This window comes from Falco cherrug, chromosome 1 (genome assembly GCF_023634085.1).
Source record: "Falco cherrug isolate bFalChe1 chromosome 1, bFalChe1.pri, whole genome shotgun sequence".
Taxonomy (NCBI): Eukaryota; Metazoa; Chordata; class Aves; order Falconiformes; family Falconidae; genus Falco; species Falco cherrug.
In genome coordinates, this window is record NC_073697.1 from 12,237,927 (window position 1) to 12,254,112 (window position 16,186).

General features: G+C 45.6%; 2 protein-coding genes across 3 annotated transcripts in view; one reads left to right on the forward strand and one right to left on the reverse strand.

The window, feature by feature from the left end:
* Positions 1-1,845: 1,845 nt before the first annotated feature.
* NDUFC1 (NADH:ubiquinone oxidoreductase subunit C1) lies at positions 1,846-4,604 on the reverse strand. 2 transcript variants are annotated; one of them, XM_055700939.1, is made up of 4 exons: positions 4,447-4,604; positions 3,610-3,713; positions 2,739-2,821; positions 1,846-1,995 (listed from the first exon to the last, which is right to left on the reverse strand). In XM_055700939.1, coding segments are annotated over exons 1-4 (249 nt in total). In that variant the 5' UTR covers positions 4,508-4,604; the 3' UTR covers positions 1,846-1,994. The 2 variants fall into 2 exon arrangements, with proteins under 2 accessions (XP_055556914.1, XP_055556918.1); XM_055700943.1 differs by lacking the exon at positions 1,846-1,995 and having other exon boundaries at positions 2,738-2,821.
* Positions 4,605-5,169: 565 nt separating this feature from the next.
* NAA15 (N-alpha-acetyltransferase 15, NatA auxiliary subunit) overlaps positions 5,170-16,186 on the forward strand; it is a 46,569-nt gene continuing 35,552 nt past the window's right edge. Inside the window, exon 1 of the mRNA XM_055700933.1 lies at positions 5,170-5,385. Within this exon, the coding sequence (XP_055556908.1) occupies positions 5,332-5,385 (54 nt within the window). The 5' untranslated portion in view covers positions 5,170-5,331. The remainder of the gene's footprint in view (positions 5,386-16,186) is intronic.

The window sequence follows — 16,186 nt, forward strand, 5'->3', positions numbered from 1 at the left end:
CGCGGCGGGGCGGGGCCAGCGTCAGCTCCGCCCCGCCTCCAGCCCCGCCCCGCCGCACCTGGCGTCGCTGCTGGGCTCGGCCGAGGCGGCGGCGGCGGCGGGGAAGCCCCTTCCCGGGGCGCTGCCGCGCCGCGCCGGCGGGGATATGAACTACTCGAACAGCCCGCGCCAGCGGGAGCGGCTGAACACTCACATGCGCCAGAGTGAGAGGGAGGATACAAGTCGTTGCATTCACCAAGGTGCGGGGGAAGGTAGCGAGGAACATACTGCTGTTTCACTGAAACAGCCTCTGAGAGAGTTCCTTTGCTAACAATGCCCGCGGAAAAAAAATCGGGAGAAATAACTGACGTCCACAGCAAAGGGCAGCGGGGTTAAACAGTAGGGCAAGCGAGCTCGGCGCTGGCAGCAGCACGCTTGTGGAAGTAACTCAGCGCTGCGGGGTCACGTTAGCTGAAGCCACAGGCCCCTCGAGGTCGGAGCTCGGCAGCTGCCCTGCGGCCTTGGACTGTTGCCCCATTACTCATCCCTTCTCCACGCATAGCCCTGGTGCCCTCAGTGATTCTTTAATGCCATTTTCTGCCGATTATCTTTATCCCATTCTTCCGCCCTTTGTCCTTGACTGACCTTGACACCTGGGACACCGCCGGTGCAGTCCCACCACTGAGGCTGCAGGTACCTTTCAGGCATCACAGTGAGCGATTCCAGAAACACCGGCGGGGTAAGGCCAGCCCTTCCTCTGCCACACAGCCCCGAGCCTCGGGTAAAGCACCGCACACCCTCCTCTACCACCCCAAACAGCCAGCACAGCCCCCTCAGCTGCCCGCTGCGGCACCTCCACGGAACAGATCCTTGGGGGACAGCAGTGCATGGCTTCATCTATGACAGGGGTCCTCAAACTTTTTAAACAGGGGGCCGGTGCGCGGATTAGGTGGTTCCCCCACCCAAACCCCTGGCGGGGAGGGCCTGGGGGGGTGTCTGTAAATACTGCGGGCCAGACTAAGGACCCAAGGGGGCTGTATCGGGCCCGCGGGCTGTAGTTTGAGGACCCCTGATCTATGAGAAGCCTCAGAGAGCTGCAAGACAGAAAAGCAGCTGTGCCCAAGAGGACCTAGCTAAGAGCCACTGAGGAAGGGACAGACTGACAAGCTGCAGGTGAGTTAAACAGTCTCCCAGATCCAAGACTGGGCTTTCATCCTTGCTTTTTGACAATACAGAGTATGTTTCCGCTTTGCATGCAGAAGCAGAAGCAAAGCAAACTTCCTGGCAAGGACAAATAATAAAAACCCACACAGTATTCAAAGGTCAGCCACCTCTGATTTTTGTTGTCTCTGACAAAAGCTTCGTTTCTGCTCTAGGGAAAGAAAAAGCCAATCCAGATTACAGAGGACTTAAGAACAGCAGCACTCAAGGAACTAGCTCAAGCTTGCAAACAGATGTGTAACTTTCATTATGGCATCTCTAAGTCACTAGGTCAAGCTTTGAAAATCTACCCAGCCAAGACCGAGCTGAAAGACGCTGCTTTGATGTGTGAAGTAGCAAACACACATTTTGGCATTTGTACAGATTAGTTTCATTAGGTTTCCCATAAATCCCGTTCTTATATATTCACTTATTGCTTATGTTATAAATTTAGCAATGAAAATTATGGCAGGGCAAAAGTACACTTAACTTCTGGAGGAACATTTGCTGAACTTCCTCTGAACTGATGTCTAATTTTGTAATATACCTTCCAGAATAACAAAGAGAGTTTTGAAAATAACATTGATAAACTATGAAACAGAAATGCCACATAAAAACAATTTCAAGACCAGCAGAATGAAATATACACGGCAAGGGAAGTCTTCATAAGTTTCTTCCATACTCCATAATTTATTTCTTAATTCTGCACATGAAATGTATGAGCGTAAGTATTGAGATACTTTTTACTTCTGCTGTGCTCATTTATTTGTAGGACAACTGCTGATCACGTTACTTCTTAGTGAGCATACCGTCAACCTAAGAAAGAAGGGGAGGGGAAATATCTTAGCGACACAAAAATAGAAGCAAAGAATATCGTTCGAAACATCTCACAACATACTGTATTTTTAGCTGGAGAGGAGTATTTATGGGAAAAATGACCACAGCACTACAAGTTCTTCTATACCTAGTATAATCAGTTCTTCCATGTGACATATTAACGGCTCTGAGACTTTAATTCCCAATAGACTTTTTAACTGGTAGAAACAATTATGTCTTTTACATTGAAAAGGACAATGACCACATACAATCTGCACCATAATGCAGGTCTACAGGCTTTGACTTTCTATCATTCTTATGTGTAATGTACAAGTGAAACTGAAAAAAACGTTTCCCACTGTAGACCTGTTAAAATAAAAGAGAGGCAAAGACAAGCTATTTTTAGTGAGCTCGATATCCTTGCCACTAAAGCACTTGTAAGGTATTCTCTTTGCGACCTAAATTTATTATAGGCACTGTAAGATATATGGTTATTTTCCAAAAGTTTGCATATCCAATACAGAAAGCTGGCAGTGAATATGCACACAAATGAATATATGAAAATACAGATCAGTCACCTTATCACTTTAAAACTAGGAATAAGTTAGAAGAAAAGCAAAACCCAATAAGTATAAAGGAAAATAGTACAGGAAGAAGGTAAGTCAGTCCGGTATCTTGATTGCTAACAGAAATCAAAGATGTGCAGAATTTATATTCAGCTAAGTAAAAAGCACCATACTTACTACGAACATCCTGTACACTTGTGTTGTCTCTCTGCTTTTCTTCTCTCATATTCCATTACATCTTCATTATGCTGCTTGAAAAGCTATAAAACAGCAGTATACGATAAACAGCTAAACAACACACAACTGGAACCAGAGAACAGAGACCTCGACAGCATATAAAATTCCTGTTACCAGAATGCAAACCAGTTTGTAATGGGGACAATACAGAGTAAATTATCTGTAAATTACTAACTGCACAGTGAGGCATTTATTCCACACCTTTCTCAAACATCTTCTGCGGGGTGACTGAATGGGGGGAGGTCCCTACTGTCAATCAATCCACCCCACTCTGAAAAGTGCTGTCATCATGGGAGTGCTGCTTATCCTGCACATATCTTCATGGGAGCTACGACACCCTGCTTACTTTATCAACATTGAGCCTGTTAGCTCTCTGAAACAGGAAACATCTTACATCTGCATTTTGCTTTGGAAAAGGGGGTCTTAATAGACTACAGCTGAAAGATGAGAAGACATTGCATTAGTAGTCTGACAAACACAACTTTATTGAGGCATATTGCTACGTCTTTTTTAAGATCCATGGGGGAATATAACATTAAAGCCTTAAACCAACAGGCTTGAGGAATTAATTCATCTGATGTGGCCATTTTAAGTTTGCAACACAGAGAAGTTTGGTAAGTTGTTCATTTTTATGAAGAAAAATGCAACAGAGATTTGGGGAAACATAATTAATCAATATATTGTGCTTCAATCTTGATACCTGCTGTGACAATCCGTTATCCCAATCAGCTAAGTAGCTTGTAGTCATTGCCTTCAGATCACTATGGTCTGGGAATAGTTAAGTTCAACAAACCCAAATGAAAACACTTACAAGAGCCCACAAGGCAGCACTGGTGCTAAAAGCCAAGCCAACTCCAAACCAGTTTGGTTGGTCATAATTACGTCTTTTTGCAACAAACGCAGAACGAGTAAAAGCTAAAAAGGAAGATTACAAATGTGTTAATGTTTCTCAGGTTTAGACTACCAAGTCCATTACTAACACTCATACAATCAAGGGGGGAGAGAAGCAAACCACAACAAAAAAATACAAACACATCCAATTAATTTTGTGTAAGCGGTCCCTACGACACTGTTAATAGCTCACCCATTTGTGAGCACCATGAACTCCCTGATCAGAGGAGGCAAGTGGGGATGGGGAGCAGTTCAAAGCAGCGCCCTTCGCCTTCCCTTGGGCCACAAGAGTCATACCCTACTGCATCTTTTGTTTGCGCTTCATCTTTTTTAGGGTGTCCCCGGCAAAAGCTTCATCCCCAGGCGCTTCCCGCGGCCTGCCCCACCGGGAGGGCGCCGGCACAGCCTCCCTAAAGAGCTGCGACGGGGAACGGGCGAGCCTGCTCTCAGCCTGGAAGCAGCACTAACTTCAAACCGAAATAAATAGATTAATTTAAAACAGAGTGGTTGGGAATTAAAAAGAAAAAAATTAGAAAAAGGAAAATTGCACCGCGGCTTGCTTTAAGCACAGCCACGAAGAGGGGCGCTAGACCCAAGGAGAACGAGGCCGGCCCCGGCCGACACTCAGGTCAACGGGCAGGCCCCAGGGCACCGACACGGCCCAGTAACGCGCCGAGCCCTCGGGGCAGACCCCCCCGCCTAAAGCAAGAGCGGGCTCCCCGCCGCCCCGAGCCACGGCGGGCTGGGCCCCGCTCACCGAGCCTCGGCGGCCCCGCCGCCAACCGCAACCGCTCCGCCGCCCGCAGCGCCGCCGCCATCTTGTCAGCCCGGCCTGGCCCCGCCCCCGCGGGCGGGGCCGCCCCGGCGCCCCGCGGACGAGCTGTCCCGCACGAGGCCGGGCGCCTGCCGCGCTGCCCCCCCCCCGCCCTTAACGGCGCTCGCTGTCGGTACAGAGCCAGAGCCGGTCCCCGCCCCGCCGGCCCCCGCAGCCCGTCCCTTCCGCGCCCGCAACGTCGCGGGCAGAGCGGGGCGCGCGCCGCTCGTCGGGGGCTCCCGCGGGCCCCGCCGGGAGAACCAATGCCCGCGCCGCGCGGGCGGCGGGCTGAGGCGCGAGCGGCTGGCCCCGCGCCGGGGCACGCCCGGCCCGCGCTGAGCCGGGACCCCACGGGCTGACTCGGGCCCCACCGACCCGGGCCCGCGCCGACCGGCTCGGGCCCCGCCCCGGCGCACCTGGCCCGGGCGGTGCCGGCGCGGGGTCGCGGCGCATGCGCGCGGGCCGCCGTGACCCGGCTGGGGAAGCCGCGGCGGTGGCCATTTTGGCGGCGCCTCGCTCCGGCCTGCTCAGTTACCACGTGAGCCGCCGCCCGGGGCTCGGCGCGGGGCAGCCCGGCGCGCAGACGGCGGCGGCCGGGAGGGGCCGGGCCCGCAGCCGGCGAGAGCGCGGCGGTTTGAAGGAGGGAGGGCGGGCGGGGGGTGGGTGGGGAGGGAGGCGGCGGTAGCGGCGGCCAGAGTCCGGTGGGGAGCCTCCCGGCAGCGGCGCCCGAGCAGCGGGGACGGGACGCAGTCCGCCCGCCCACCCCCCCCTCCCCGGAGCCCCTCGGCGGCGCCGGAGCCAGCGGCGGGAGCGGGAGCGGCGGGGAGGATGCCGTCGGTGAGCCTGCCGCCCAAGGAGAACGCGCTCTTCAAGCGCATCCTGGTGAGTGGCGGGGCGGCAGGCCCGGGCTCGGCCGCGGCGGGCCGCGGGCGGGGCGGGGGGGGGGGGAGCGGCGGTCCGTGGCCCGGCTCGTCCCCTGGGCTGGCGGCGAGCGGAGCCCCGGCGCCACCGCCCCGGCCCTGACGGCCGCCGGCTCCTTCCTGCCGGGCCGAAGGGCGCCTGTCACCCGCGCCCTGTCCCGCCCGGGCGCGGGGCCGGGGCAGCAGCGGGGGCGGCCGCCCCTCCGAGCTCGCCCACCCGGGGGGTGACCCGGGAGGTGACCCGTGTCCCAGCGCTGGCGGCGGCGGGACGCTCCAGCGGCTCCGTGAGAATACCCCCGCGGTGCTCCACTCACGGGCATGCCGCCTGCAGCTGCCCTCTGTTTTTTTTATTTATTTTTTATTTGATTTTTTTTCTAGTAATCCAGATTTTTGGTGTAGATAGGGGCCAGATTTGTTGGTCGGTGGGGAAGATGGCTTTCAAAGGAGGAAGCAGAGCAGGATGAAGGTTTTGAAGTCCTCCCGAAGTTTTAACTTGTAGCTAACTCCCGTTAAAGTTTGACAAATCGATTTTTCTGGGCGGCAGCTGGCATGTGGATGCGGGAAACTGCGGTGGGATTTGGTCATTAAACCTGGTTTTTAGGATGCGATTGTTAAGAGTACAGTCCAAATACCACTGAAGTGTAACAGAGCTGCGCACGTCTGAAGGAACTTGTTCCAGCTTTGGTGCAGGTGTTGTGGGAACCTTGTCTTACCAAGGTCCTGGGCCGAGTGGAAAACAACAGAGTTATATTAGTGAATAAATTCAGCGGGTTGATTTAGAAAATTCTGTTATCTGGGTCAAGCGCTATGTTGTTTTCTCTCAAAAAAGTCAGTTTTGTCTAAAAATCCCATGTCCTCTTCCAAAGAGGCTTAGGCTGCTATATTGGATTGTTCCCGAGATCAGAAGCAAGAAGGGTACTGCAGTCCTCTTGGAGTAAGAGCAGGCTTACTGCTCTGTAAACCGCTGCCACTTAAGGGGGGGGAGTGTGTGCAATCTTCAGTCACTTGCTTTTTCAGAATATTTTGTGAAAATGAAATAAATCTGTAGAACCAGAAATCCACAGACCAGTCATCTCATGACACATGCAGTCTCGTTTAGGGTTACAAAGTAGGTACAAGGAGCTGTAAAGCTTATTTTCCTTGGAAAGACTCGGTCCTGCTTGGGAGTTGGTGTGGCCTTGTTCTAAGTGTGTAATTTTTAATGTGTTGGGAGCTGCAAAAGCGGTAGCCTTGTTGCTCACTCGCCCACCTTCCCCTGCATTGAGGATGGCTTGTGCAGTTCCCAGACAGACTGAATCAAGGAGCCTGTCTGTGTCTAAAACTTTTGGGGGTTGTGGGGTTTTTTTGGGGTGGTTTTTTATTTGGTTTTTTTTTTTTTTCCTGGGCTTGATGCATGACTGTCTGAGTACTTGTATGGATGGCTGGAAAAAGGGAAGAACAAGAGTTTATTTGGAGAAAATGCTGGCTCAGCACATGCAAGTTGGGTAAAGCTTTGTGATTTGGTTCAGGTCAGAAAAGAGAAAGGTGTGCTCCAGTCCAAGCAGATTTCTTAGACTGAAGCAATTTTTATTTTGTCCCTTTTGTTTTTTAAACTGAAATTCTTCAATACAGACACAGGAGTTTCAGAAACTGGGTAGGCTGAAAGTTACTGTGGCATTTTGGTGTTTTCCTGTTATCTTGCAGGGATGAGCCTGTGATATGTAGTTTAGTGTTAAGACTGCCCTGCGATTAGAAAAGCCTTAAAGCTGGTTTTCATCACACTGGAAATTTGGCTAATGAACCACTTCTCAGCCTTGTTATGGATAATGACCCAACTTTGTGAAGTTTTGATTACGTATTTGGCTTGAATTAGCGAGATGTACATTACTTCCATACTCCTATGCTTTTACTCCACCTCTCTCTTCCTGCAGCCTTGCCAGTCTACACCTTCTTTTCAGGAGAGTGTAACCCTTCGTTATGCCATATCCCTTGCTGCGTCTTCCTCTGGCCCATGAGTGGTTTAACAGCAGCAAGAGGAGCTTGAGTCTGCCTGGGCATCTGGCTCCCTGACAGGACCCCTGAGCCCCTGAGCAGCTAACAAGGTGGTCTGATTGTCTGGCCCTGGGTTGGCACATGCTGTCTTCTGGCTGGGGTGGACCATGGAGGAGTTCTGTTGAGTGTGCCTGGATGAGATTTTTTTTTTTTTTTTTTTTTCCCCCAGCAGATGTTTTGAGAACCAGCCCAAGTGGTATCAAAAGGATGCATTACCCTTCAAATAGATAATTGCTGTGACACAGGCTGTTTACAGAAATAGAAAATCATTCTGATTTTTGTGGAGGTAGTAAACACAGGAGTGAAGTAGGCAGCAGCCTTGTATTTTTGTAGGTGAAGCAGAAAACAAAGAAAAAATGTTGATTTTGTGTGTGTTTTAAGTTCCTGAGGCCTCAATTCTTTGCCATTTTTAAGAAGTATGCCTGTAACACAAACATTAAGGTCTACACCAAGCTGCCTAGCTTTCCATAGCAAAAGGCAATAATAACTTAACAGAGTTTGTTTGTTTGTCGTGTAGTAAGCATCTTACATGATCAGTAAATTTCTTTTGTGTATGGGTTTGCGTGCAAGCCAGCATTTCCACTTAACTGACAAATTCTGAGTTCAGAAGCGTGTGCGCTTTGTCTTTGCATGTTGCAACACACTGACTAACCTCTCTAGTCACTTTGCAGGTATGTGGAGGTTCCAATAGAAATGTTTTTCCAGTTGAAAGGCATTTGACAGTATAGTGTTCCTGTAGTACAAAGGGAACAGGATCTGCATAATTAGAATTAAGAAACCCCACAAAACAACAACAACCCACAGGATTATTGATCGTTGTTCTGCTTAAACTTGCACTTCAGTTAAAAAGAAAGTTTCTAGTTTATATTGCTTAAAGTTTTAACTATTTACTGTTAAGTCTGCAGGTAGATATTCCTGTTCTTCTGCTCAAACATTCTGTGGAGTTTAGGAGGAAAGTAGATCTCTACATTTTTTCTTTTGGTTTTTGATCCATTTGAACATTTAAAATTAATTGAGTGTGTATCATTATTTTGGACACACATCATCTCTAGGAAGTCCTGAGATTACTCAAGAATTCAGGCAGAGGCAGAGGAAAGGGTAGAATAGCAAACGCAGGAGTTGAAGGGATTGAGAAGTTGACTCTTTGGTACCCAGGAGGCTGGATGCAGTATGAAGTAATGGAAAAAGCGGTTTACTCCATCCCCCCCACCCCCCTTACTAGCAAGTATAAAACTAGTAGTTGTAGGACTGTCTGATTATGTTTGTAAATTAAATATAACCGATGAATGTTCCTGGCACGTTGCCAAATCATTCAGCCACTTATCTAGTCAGGTACAATTTGTCAAATATGTTCAGGGTGTTTTTTTGGTTGGGTTCCTCCCCCCAATCCAAAAGACAATATTCAGTTAACTTTTGTTTGGATGTACAAGTTAAATACATTGAAAATGTATTGAACAAATGTAAAATACAAAGTTGCTAGAGGTGCCGTACATCATGTGGAAGAGTTTTCCAGTTCCTCTAAACAGCAGAGAATAAAGTTCTTGGCGTCATGATGGTCTGGCAGAGTAAGTGGTGCAAATAGTTCTCACGATAGCTAGTGGGCTTAGCCTCTAGCTGAATATGGTTTAAGCAGGGAGGAAAGAAGTCCAAGTATTTAAGAAGCGAGGCATATTTTATGATGCAGACAAACAATTCAAGTGAGGAACTGTGTGTGTTCAGGCCGTGTTGAGGTAGTTTTGCTGATTTATAACTGGTATATACTGTAGAAGTAGCATCCTGGAGAAGCAAGGTGCCATGCTGGTCTGGGCTTGTGTATATTACATTGTATGCTCATCAGAGTTTCTCTGCTCAGGACTGGTGATTCTGTGGTCTTCATGATGTCTGGAGAGCCGTACATCTTACATCTCTGGATCAGTTACCTTATGTGCTGGGCAGGCTTAATTGGGTATGGCCAGAACCAGTGTCCTCCAGTGGGGCATTACAGTAACCAAGGTGTCTGCTGCAGGAGGAGGGGGCTTTGAATTTAGCCTTTTGGTGGTCATTTCTACAGTAATGCTGCTGTGCTTGAGGGTTTTTGTCTTTGAACGGTCTTCTTTCCATGCTGGCTTTGACAAGCATTCTACCAAAAGATACAGGAACTTCCTGATGATAAAAAAGCCTGTTGAACAGCGTCTCTTCAATGTCTTTGCTGTAAATATGCCAAGTCCCTCCTGCTGGGCCGTCTTCCTGTTTCTTCATTCCAGAATCTGTTCCCTGTCCCTCCACTTCCAAACTAGACAGACCTGTGCTTCTCCTTCACTAATACTTTTGCCAGCACCAGTTCTTTTAAAAATAATGATCTGTCTCGGAGAAGTTCAGGTGCTGACTTTAAGTTTGCTGAGGTGACAGATTTTGAAATCTCTTAATTGATCTTGGTTCAAGATTAAAGACTGATTTCCAGAACTTCACTTTTATCAGTAACCAAGTAAATTAGCACATTTTGTATGCAATCATTGTTGCATTTGCATGACTGTACAGTAATCAAGTATGCTCACCACTGGAGTTTCACCACATACTATCTCATCTGAAACACGGAATTACTAGGAAGGCTTTTCCAGTATCTTTGCTGCTGAGATGTCAGTCATTTGTTTCTTCCTTTGCCAAAAGGAATACATCACTTGGCTTTGCCAGAAGTAGTAGAAAAAAAATTATGTCTTGGTTTAAACATTGGAATGGAAGTAAAGAACAGACCTGCTGCTTTAAGCAGAGTCACCGTTCTTGTTTTTCAGAAATACTTCTCAAACTTGTTAAAGAAAGAAATTACTGTTTGAGACTCTAGGATACTATGAAGGAATTGCTTGAGCAATACTTGCTGTTACTGAAGCCTCTTCACCAAATTAGGGCATTTGTTGTCGTTGAGGCTGTCAGAAATTGTAGAAAGAGGATTCCCTGTTGTAAATTACAGAGGAGCAACATAATTTTGTTCATTAGCTGTTTCAGTTAATAAAGTATTTTCGTAACAGAAATGCATCCTAATTTCTTCAGTTGGAAGATCATAGCCAGTCTTACCTATAGGTACTCTCAGCTAAACCCGAAGTGGGGTAGTGGGGTTTGTAATGATCTGAAACTAACCTTATTTGGGGAAATAGACTTAATCCATCCAGTACCCTTTATTTTGGTTAGAATTTGATCAAGTTGTGTTTATTCCTGTTTTTCAAAGGGTTTTTTTGGGGTTGTTTTTTTTTTTAATGAGTGTTTGCTGGTTGCAATTGCTGGGCATCTCAGGTTTAAATCTCTTCATCCACAGCAGCACTGGGTCAATGCATCAAGAGTGGTGATAAGGAGTTACGTCCTTTCTGATTTTTCTTATAAGGCATTTGGAGAAAATGAACAATTATTCATTGCCACCCGTTAAAACTGAGATCAGCGAGACTTGTTACAAGGATTTGTTTGCTTCTATGATACTACGCAATCAGGTTAGCAAGCCTTGTAATGTTGAAGAACAACCTTTCTTATCTTACTAGCAACATTTAACTATTTCGCAACAGCTCAATGCTACAAGACAACATCTCACATACCTCAGAGCTAAGGGTGAAGAGTACTCTGGTCATATAATACATGGGTAGAAAATGTCAGTAGCCTTACCGCGTGTCTTGGGCTATGTTGTGTGATACAGCTGAGTTGGAGTGTCCGTGTAAATCCAGAAGAACCTATTGTGTAGGCTCCTTTAGCACTTTTCATGCCATATCTTGGAATTGATTTACTTAGTTGTTTCAGATGATCATGAAAAGCCAAATACATCCTATACAGACTGATCTTTTGTGAAGTACAGTCAGACTGATCTTTTGTGAAGTACAGTCAGTTTCATGCTAAATTCAGAGGTGAAGCCTGAACATAGGGTTCCCAGGGTAAGGCACAGAAGTCAGCTGATCTTAGTTGACGTGGCCAGATTCATGGTAATTCTCCCTAGGAAGGAGAGATTAAAGTAAGCAACTAGTGGCCAACAGAACTGATGTAGAATAATGAATTTTTCAGCAATAGCCTTGCTTCAGTGAGTGCAGATTTCTAGTTTTACTTCTGTAAGACCGGTAACTTATTTGTCAGCAGCCGTTCCCATACTGATTTCATCAAATACAGGAATTATTACATTATTAATAAAAAAATATTATTACTGCCTCAGTATTAAATGAAAAGACACAGATGTTTCTTACCTTCTTCCTAACTAATTTCAGTTTGAACTTGTTCTGTTCCTCTGGTTATATTCTACCAAGCAATGCTAATTATGAAGGTATCTGTCACTTCTGAAAAAGTAAGGTGGGCTGTGCAGGAGGAGGGTTTCTTAGTCCCTTAAATTAGGCAATTGCTAAAGCTGTTTCTTATGAAGATCAGTTCTGTTCATTAACACTGCAGAGCAATGGAAGAGGATTGGTTTCAATCTGACAGCAAAAGAATTTCTGCAAGTTTGCCCAAGTTTTAGGCATTAATGTATCTGTAAGTTTTGTTTTGGCGGGAGGTGGTGGTGGTGTTCAGTCCTTGGGTTTATACATCTTCTATTTGTCATGGAACTGAATCAGTGTGGTGGAAGCTTTCGCCTAGAGCTGTTGAGCTGTTTGACATGGTTAGTGCTCAAAAGACCCACTAATTCAAGGTGAGTAGTTTGATATGGCTAGTGCTCAAAAGACCCACTAATTCATGAGTAGTTGCTCTTAATGCTTCCAGCTTTCAGAATCTTCTTTACTACATTTAGCTTGAATTAGTGCCACCTTAGAGACTTGACCTGATCAAGTCTAGCTGTAGAGAGAGTAACTGCTGGAAAGCAGCCTTGAGCTGTGCAGTGCTTGGACTTAGTATCTTTTGAGTTGCTGCATCTGAACTGTGCTGGAAGAAATGGATAGCATCTGAGTGGCGGACATGCATATCGTGCGTTGTAAGCGCACACCTTGGCTAATGCAAAGACCAGCTACACTAATGCTTTCTGCTGCCAAAGGTCTTGGCATTGTAGTTGCCAACATTGCTATGTGATGCTGCAAGCGTACGTGTTCATGGCTGCTACTGGGAGAAACTGTGGAGTCTGCTAAGGAGCACATCCCTGTACTGTAGTTGAAAGGATTTGTCCACCTTGGTTCTCCTCAAGCCTCACAAACCCTCAGGGGAGAGGATGGCAGAGCGTGGAATCCCTGAACTGTTCTGGTAGAGCAACCCATCATCCTTTCTCCTGGGGACTTCCAGGTGCAAGTAATACATTTGCCTGTGCCCATGTATATTATCAGTTGTCCTGTCTGGTGACTCTTGTGTATGCTGGGGAATAGTCTGCAGTGTATTGCCTCTTACGATAACATGGGCCGTGTCTCCTGCTGAGGAAGAGGAGCTGAGCACATTGGATTGGTGATGAGAAGTTTTAAGTTTGCATCTTCACTGTCTCTTGTGGCTGAATCCAGTTTTGGTACTCGTTTGGTGAAGAAAATCGCATTCTTTGGCTAGGCCATCATAGCGTTGACTAAATTAGGATGTTTGCTTTAATGAAAGGAGTTAGAGTCACTGAGAATGGATTTCCGATGGGGTTTTTGGTGGTGTTTTGGCATTTGGGTTTTTTGTTGGTTTTGTTTGAGGGTTTTTTTAAAACAACTTGAATTTGCATTCATTTTAATGCCATTAATTTGCAGATACAGGAGTCTAAAAAATTGGTGTTGTGGGGGTTAAGTGTGACGTGGGAAAATGTCATCTTCAAAGAGAAAACAGTTAAAAGTTTTTCACACTGTGCTTTGTAAATTTCTGTCTCTTTTAATAAACTTTGTATGCTATTGTTCTGTTACTGTTCCAGTTCAAAGGGCATAATGATTGAGAATGTGATCCCATCCCACATGCCTGGGACTGATTTTTTACTCTCACCCCATTCTTGTAACTAGCTGTGCTCCTCCAAGTAAGAATAAAAAGCAAGCAGTCACTTAACACCCCAGTGTTCCCATTTGTGAGCTTGGGGAGCAAATGGTACCTTTTTTGCTTTGGAAAAACTTCTAGTTTTGCATGCGTCCGGCTAAGAAGACAAAAGGCAGGTTCTCCTGTATGATGTTCTCCTATGACTATCTTCAGCTTGCTCATGAGATGCTTTTGGGTCTGCTTCTCACCTGTTTAATCAGCTGCAAAATCCATCCTGGATGGACTTTCATGAGACTTTTTTTTTTTTACTACTGCAAAGCAGTTTTGAAATGCTCTTGAACGTTAGATTGGATATACGCATCTTCTCAAGTGCCCTTCTAGAAAGGGAGTTTTCTGCTTTCTGTGTCATGATCTAGGTGATTCTTTGCTTAGGTTAAGTTAAGTCATACCTGGTGGCAGTGTAGATTCACTGGGCTATGAAGCTTCTGGTAAGACTGATGGTAACTCCTGGCATTGTGCTTAGATCTGTTGTTAACTGTTGATGTTACTGAACATCCAGAACACTTCAGTGTCTACTTGTAGTGATTATAAAATGTCTTACAAATAGCAAATTTAAGTTGGGATGGCTATTAAGTATTTACTTGAGTTACTAAATGCTTGCAGGACAGGAAGACTGCTTTGTGATAAAAAGAAATTGCACTTCTGGAAGTGAATATGTGCAAAATATTTCATGTGTAATGGCAGAATCTGGTTTGCCGTGTGCTGTGTATTTGATGCTGAGATGCATACCTGCATGTCAAAATACTGCACTTGACTATTATCCTTGCTTTTTAGTTGAAAACATATGTACTTGACCATTAAAATCTGTGTTTTGAGAGAGGAGGAATATGTCAGAGGTAAAATGTGCTGCTTGCTTACAGGTAGCAATGAATTAGAGCCTACTTCTCTACATTGCAAACTTACGACCGTCAAATTTCTAAAATGCATTTGTGAAGATGTATTTGCTTATGCAATATATAAAGAAAGCAATGCTGAATTAAGTTTGGGTGAAAAGTCATCTCTGCTATTGTCAGCAGCCCTTAGGAATGCAACTATAATCAGTAGCATGGCCCTTGCATATAACCTTGCAGGTAACCAGAGTAGTTGTTTAAGAATCAAGTCAGTCTTATTTGCTAGCCATAGGTTTGGTAACGAGGTTTAGAAAGTAGGTGCACTAGAGGGGGAAGATTCAAAACTGGATTATCTGTGGCAAGGGGGGAACAAACTCCATCTAGCAGTTAGCTGTCTAGACATAAGTAAGCCATAAATAGTGAAATCTTTTCACCTTTCTTTATGGCAGCCATCAAGGAAGAAATGCAGCGGAATTCACTCGCACTTGGCATGCTGAGCCATGTGTAAGACATCTGCTGGCCAAAGACTGATTTTGTGCAGATGCCCTAATACAGTGAAGGCATCCAAACACCAGCACGTGAGCCTTCTTTCCGCCTCAGACTTCAGTTTCTAGAGAATATGGTCTAGCTGTGTTCCTTACAATCGCAGTCTAGTAATCACCATGTATACAAATCCATTGAATAAATACTTTGGAGGCGGGGAGAGCTGTGCAAATGCAAGTTCTCTCCTACCTGCTATAGTCTTGCATGATTTTGAAGGAGTCTGACTCTGTCTGCTTCATCTTATTAATTCTTTGTAGAATTGCATTGGAGCAGGTGCTATTTCCTTGCTATAAATACGGAGAATGAGTTAGAGTATAAAAATAGTTTTGGTGTGTTTGGAGTAGGTTGTAAGTCTAGCCATGACATGTATAGAAAAGCTTGTTAGATATTTTAAAAATCTGGTAATTTACTAAAGGAAAAGCTTTGAAGGGCAGCAAATGTGTAATAGATATTAAGTGCTGATAGAGAGCTACGTTCTTTTGTTTTAAAGCATTAACCTTACTTTTTTAGAAGTTTAGCTTTTATGTTTTTTCGTTGCATGATGTCACAAACCATAGCTGGAGCACTTGTCTGTCAAGCGTCACAAGAAGGCTCTTACTGCTGGCTTTGGAAGTGTATATATGCAAGAATTCAGCTTGGAGGAGGCAACCACACTTTTGTAGCGGTCTCTGCAACGGAGAAGTATGTTACTTCTGCAGAACAGCTGTCCCAAAGTAAGGGTCGGAGGCCTGGGAATGACTACTACAAGCTGTTCATCTGGGAGGAAACAAACTACCCAGATGAAGACCATTTCTGCTTCCAGCAGCGTCCCAAGAATACTTGAGATGTCACCATTCCTACTTGTTAATATTTTTTTTAATTACTGGTTCTTTTTTCTCCTCTTACTCAGAAACTACTGATTCCCTTAGGGAATTTTTCTCCCAGGCTGTGTATTATTCATGCTCATCTTTACTTGTGTTATTCTTTCTGTTCCTCCTTTCCCCTTTTTGGTATCTACTGTCTCCTTTTTCTTAAAAATTTTTTTTTCTTTTGTGTTTCTGCTCCTTGAAGCCACAGTTTCACCAAGGTTTGTACCACCCATGGTGGCATATGCTGCATTCCTGACTTCCTTCTCTGTCGTACACACATTTATTTAAGGTTGTTAGTCCGTAACCTCTTTGGAGAAGGAGATAAGTATATATGCATGGCTTCAAGTAGTAAAATCTTGGCGAGGTGGTTGGACCTGCTTTGATGAAACAATCTCTTTTCTGAAAGAGGATGAAGCATGACCTCATTTTCATTTGTTCCCTTCCTTTCACTGTCAAAATAATACAGTGTACATAGAATACATACATAGAATAGAGAAACTTATAAAATGACACAATTTGAAATGGTTCCATTAATAGAATGAAGTAGGCTTGAAGTATTAATCTGAAAGGCTGGAGAAATTCTTCAACTTGTCTT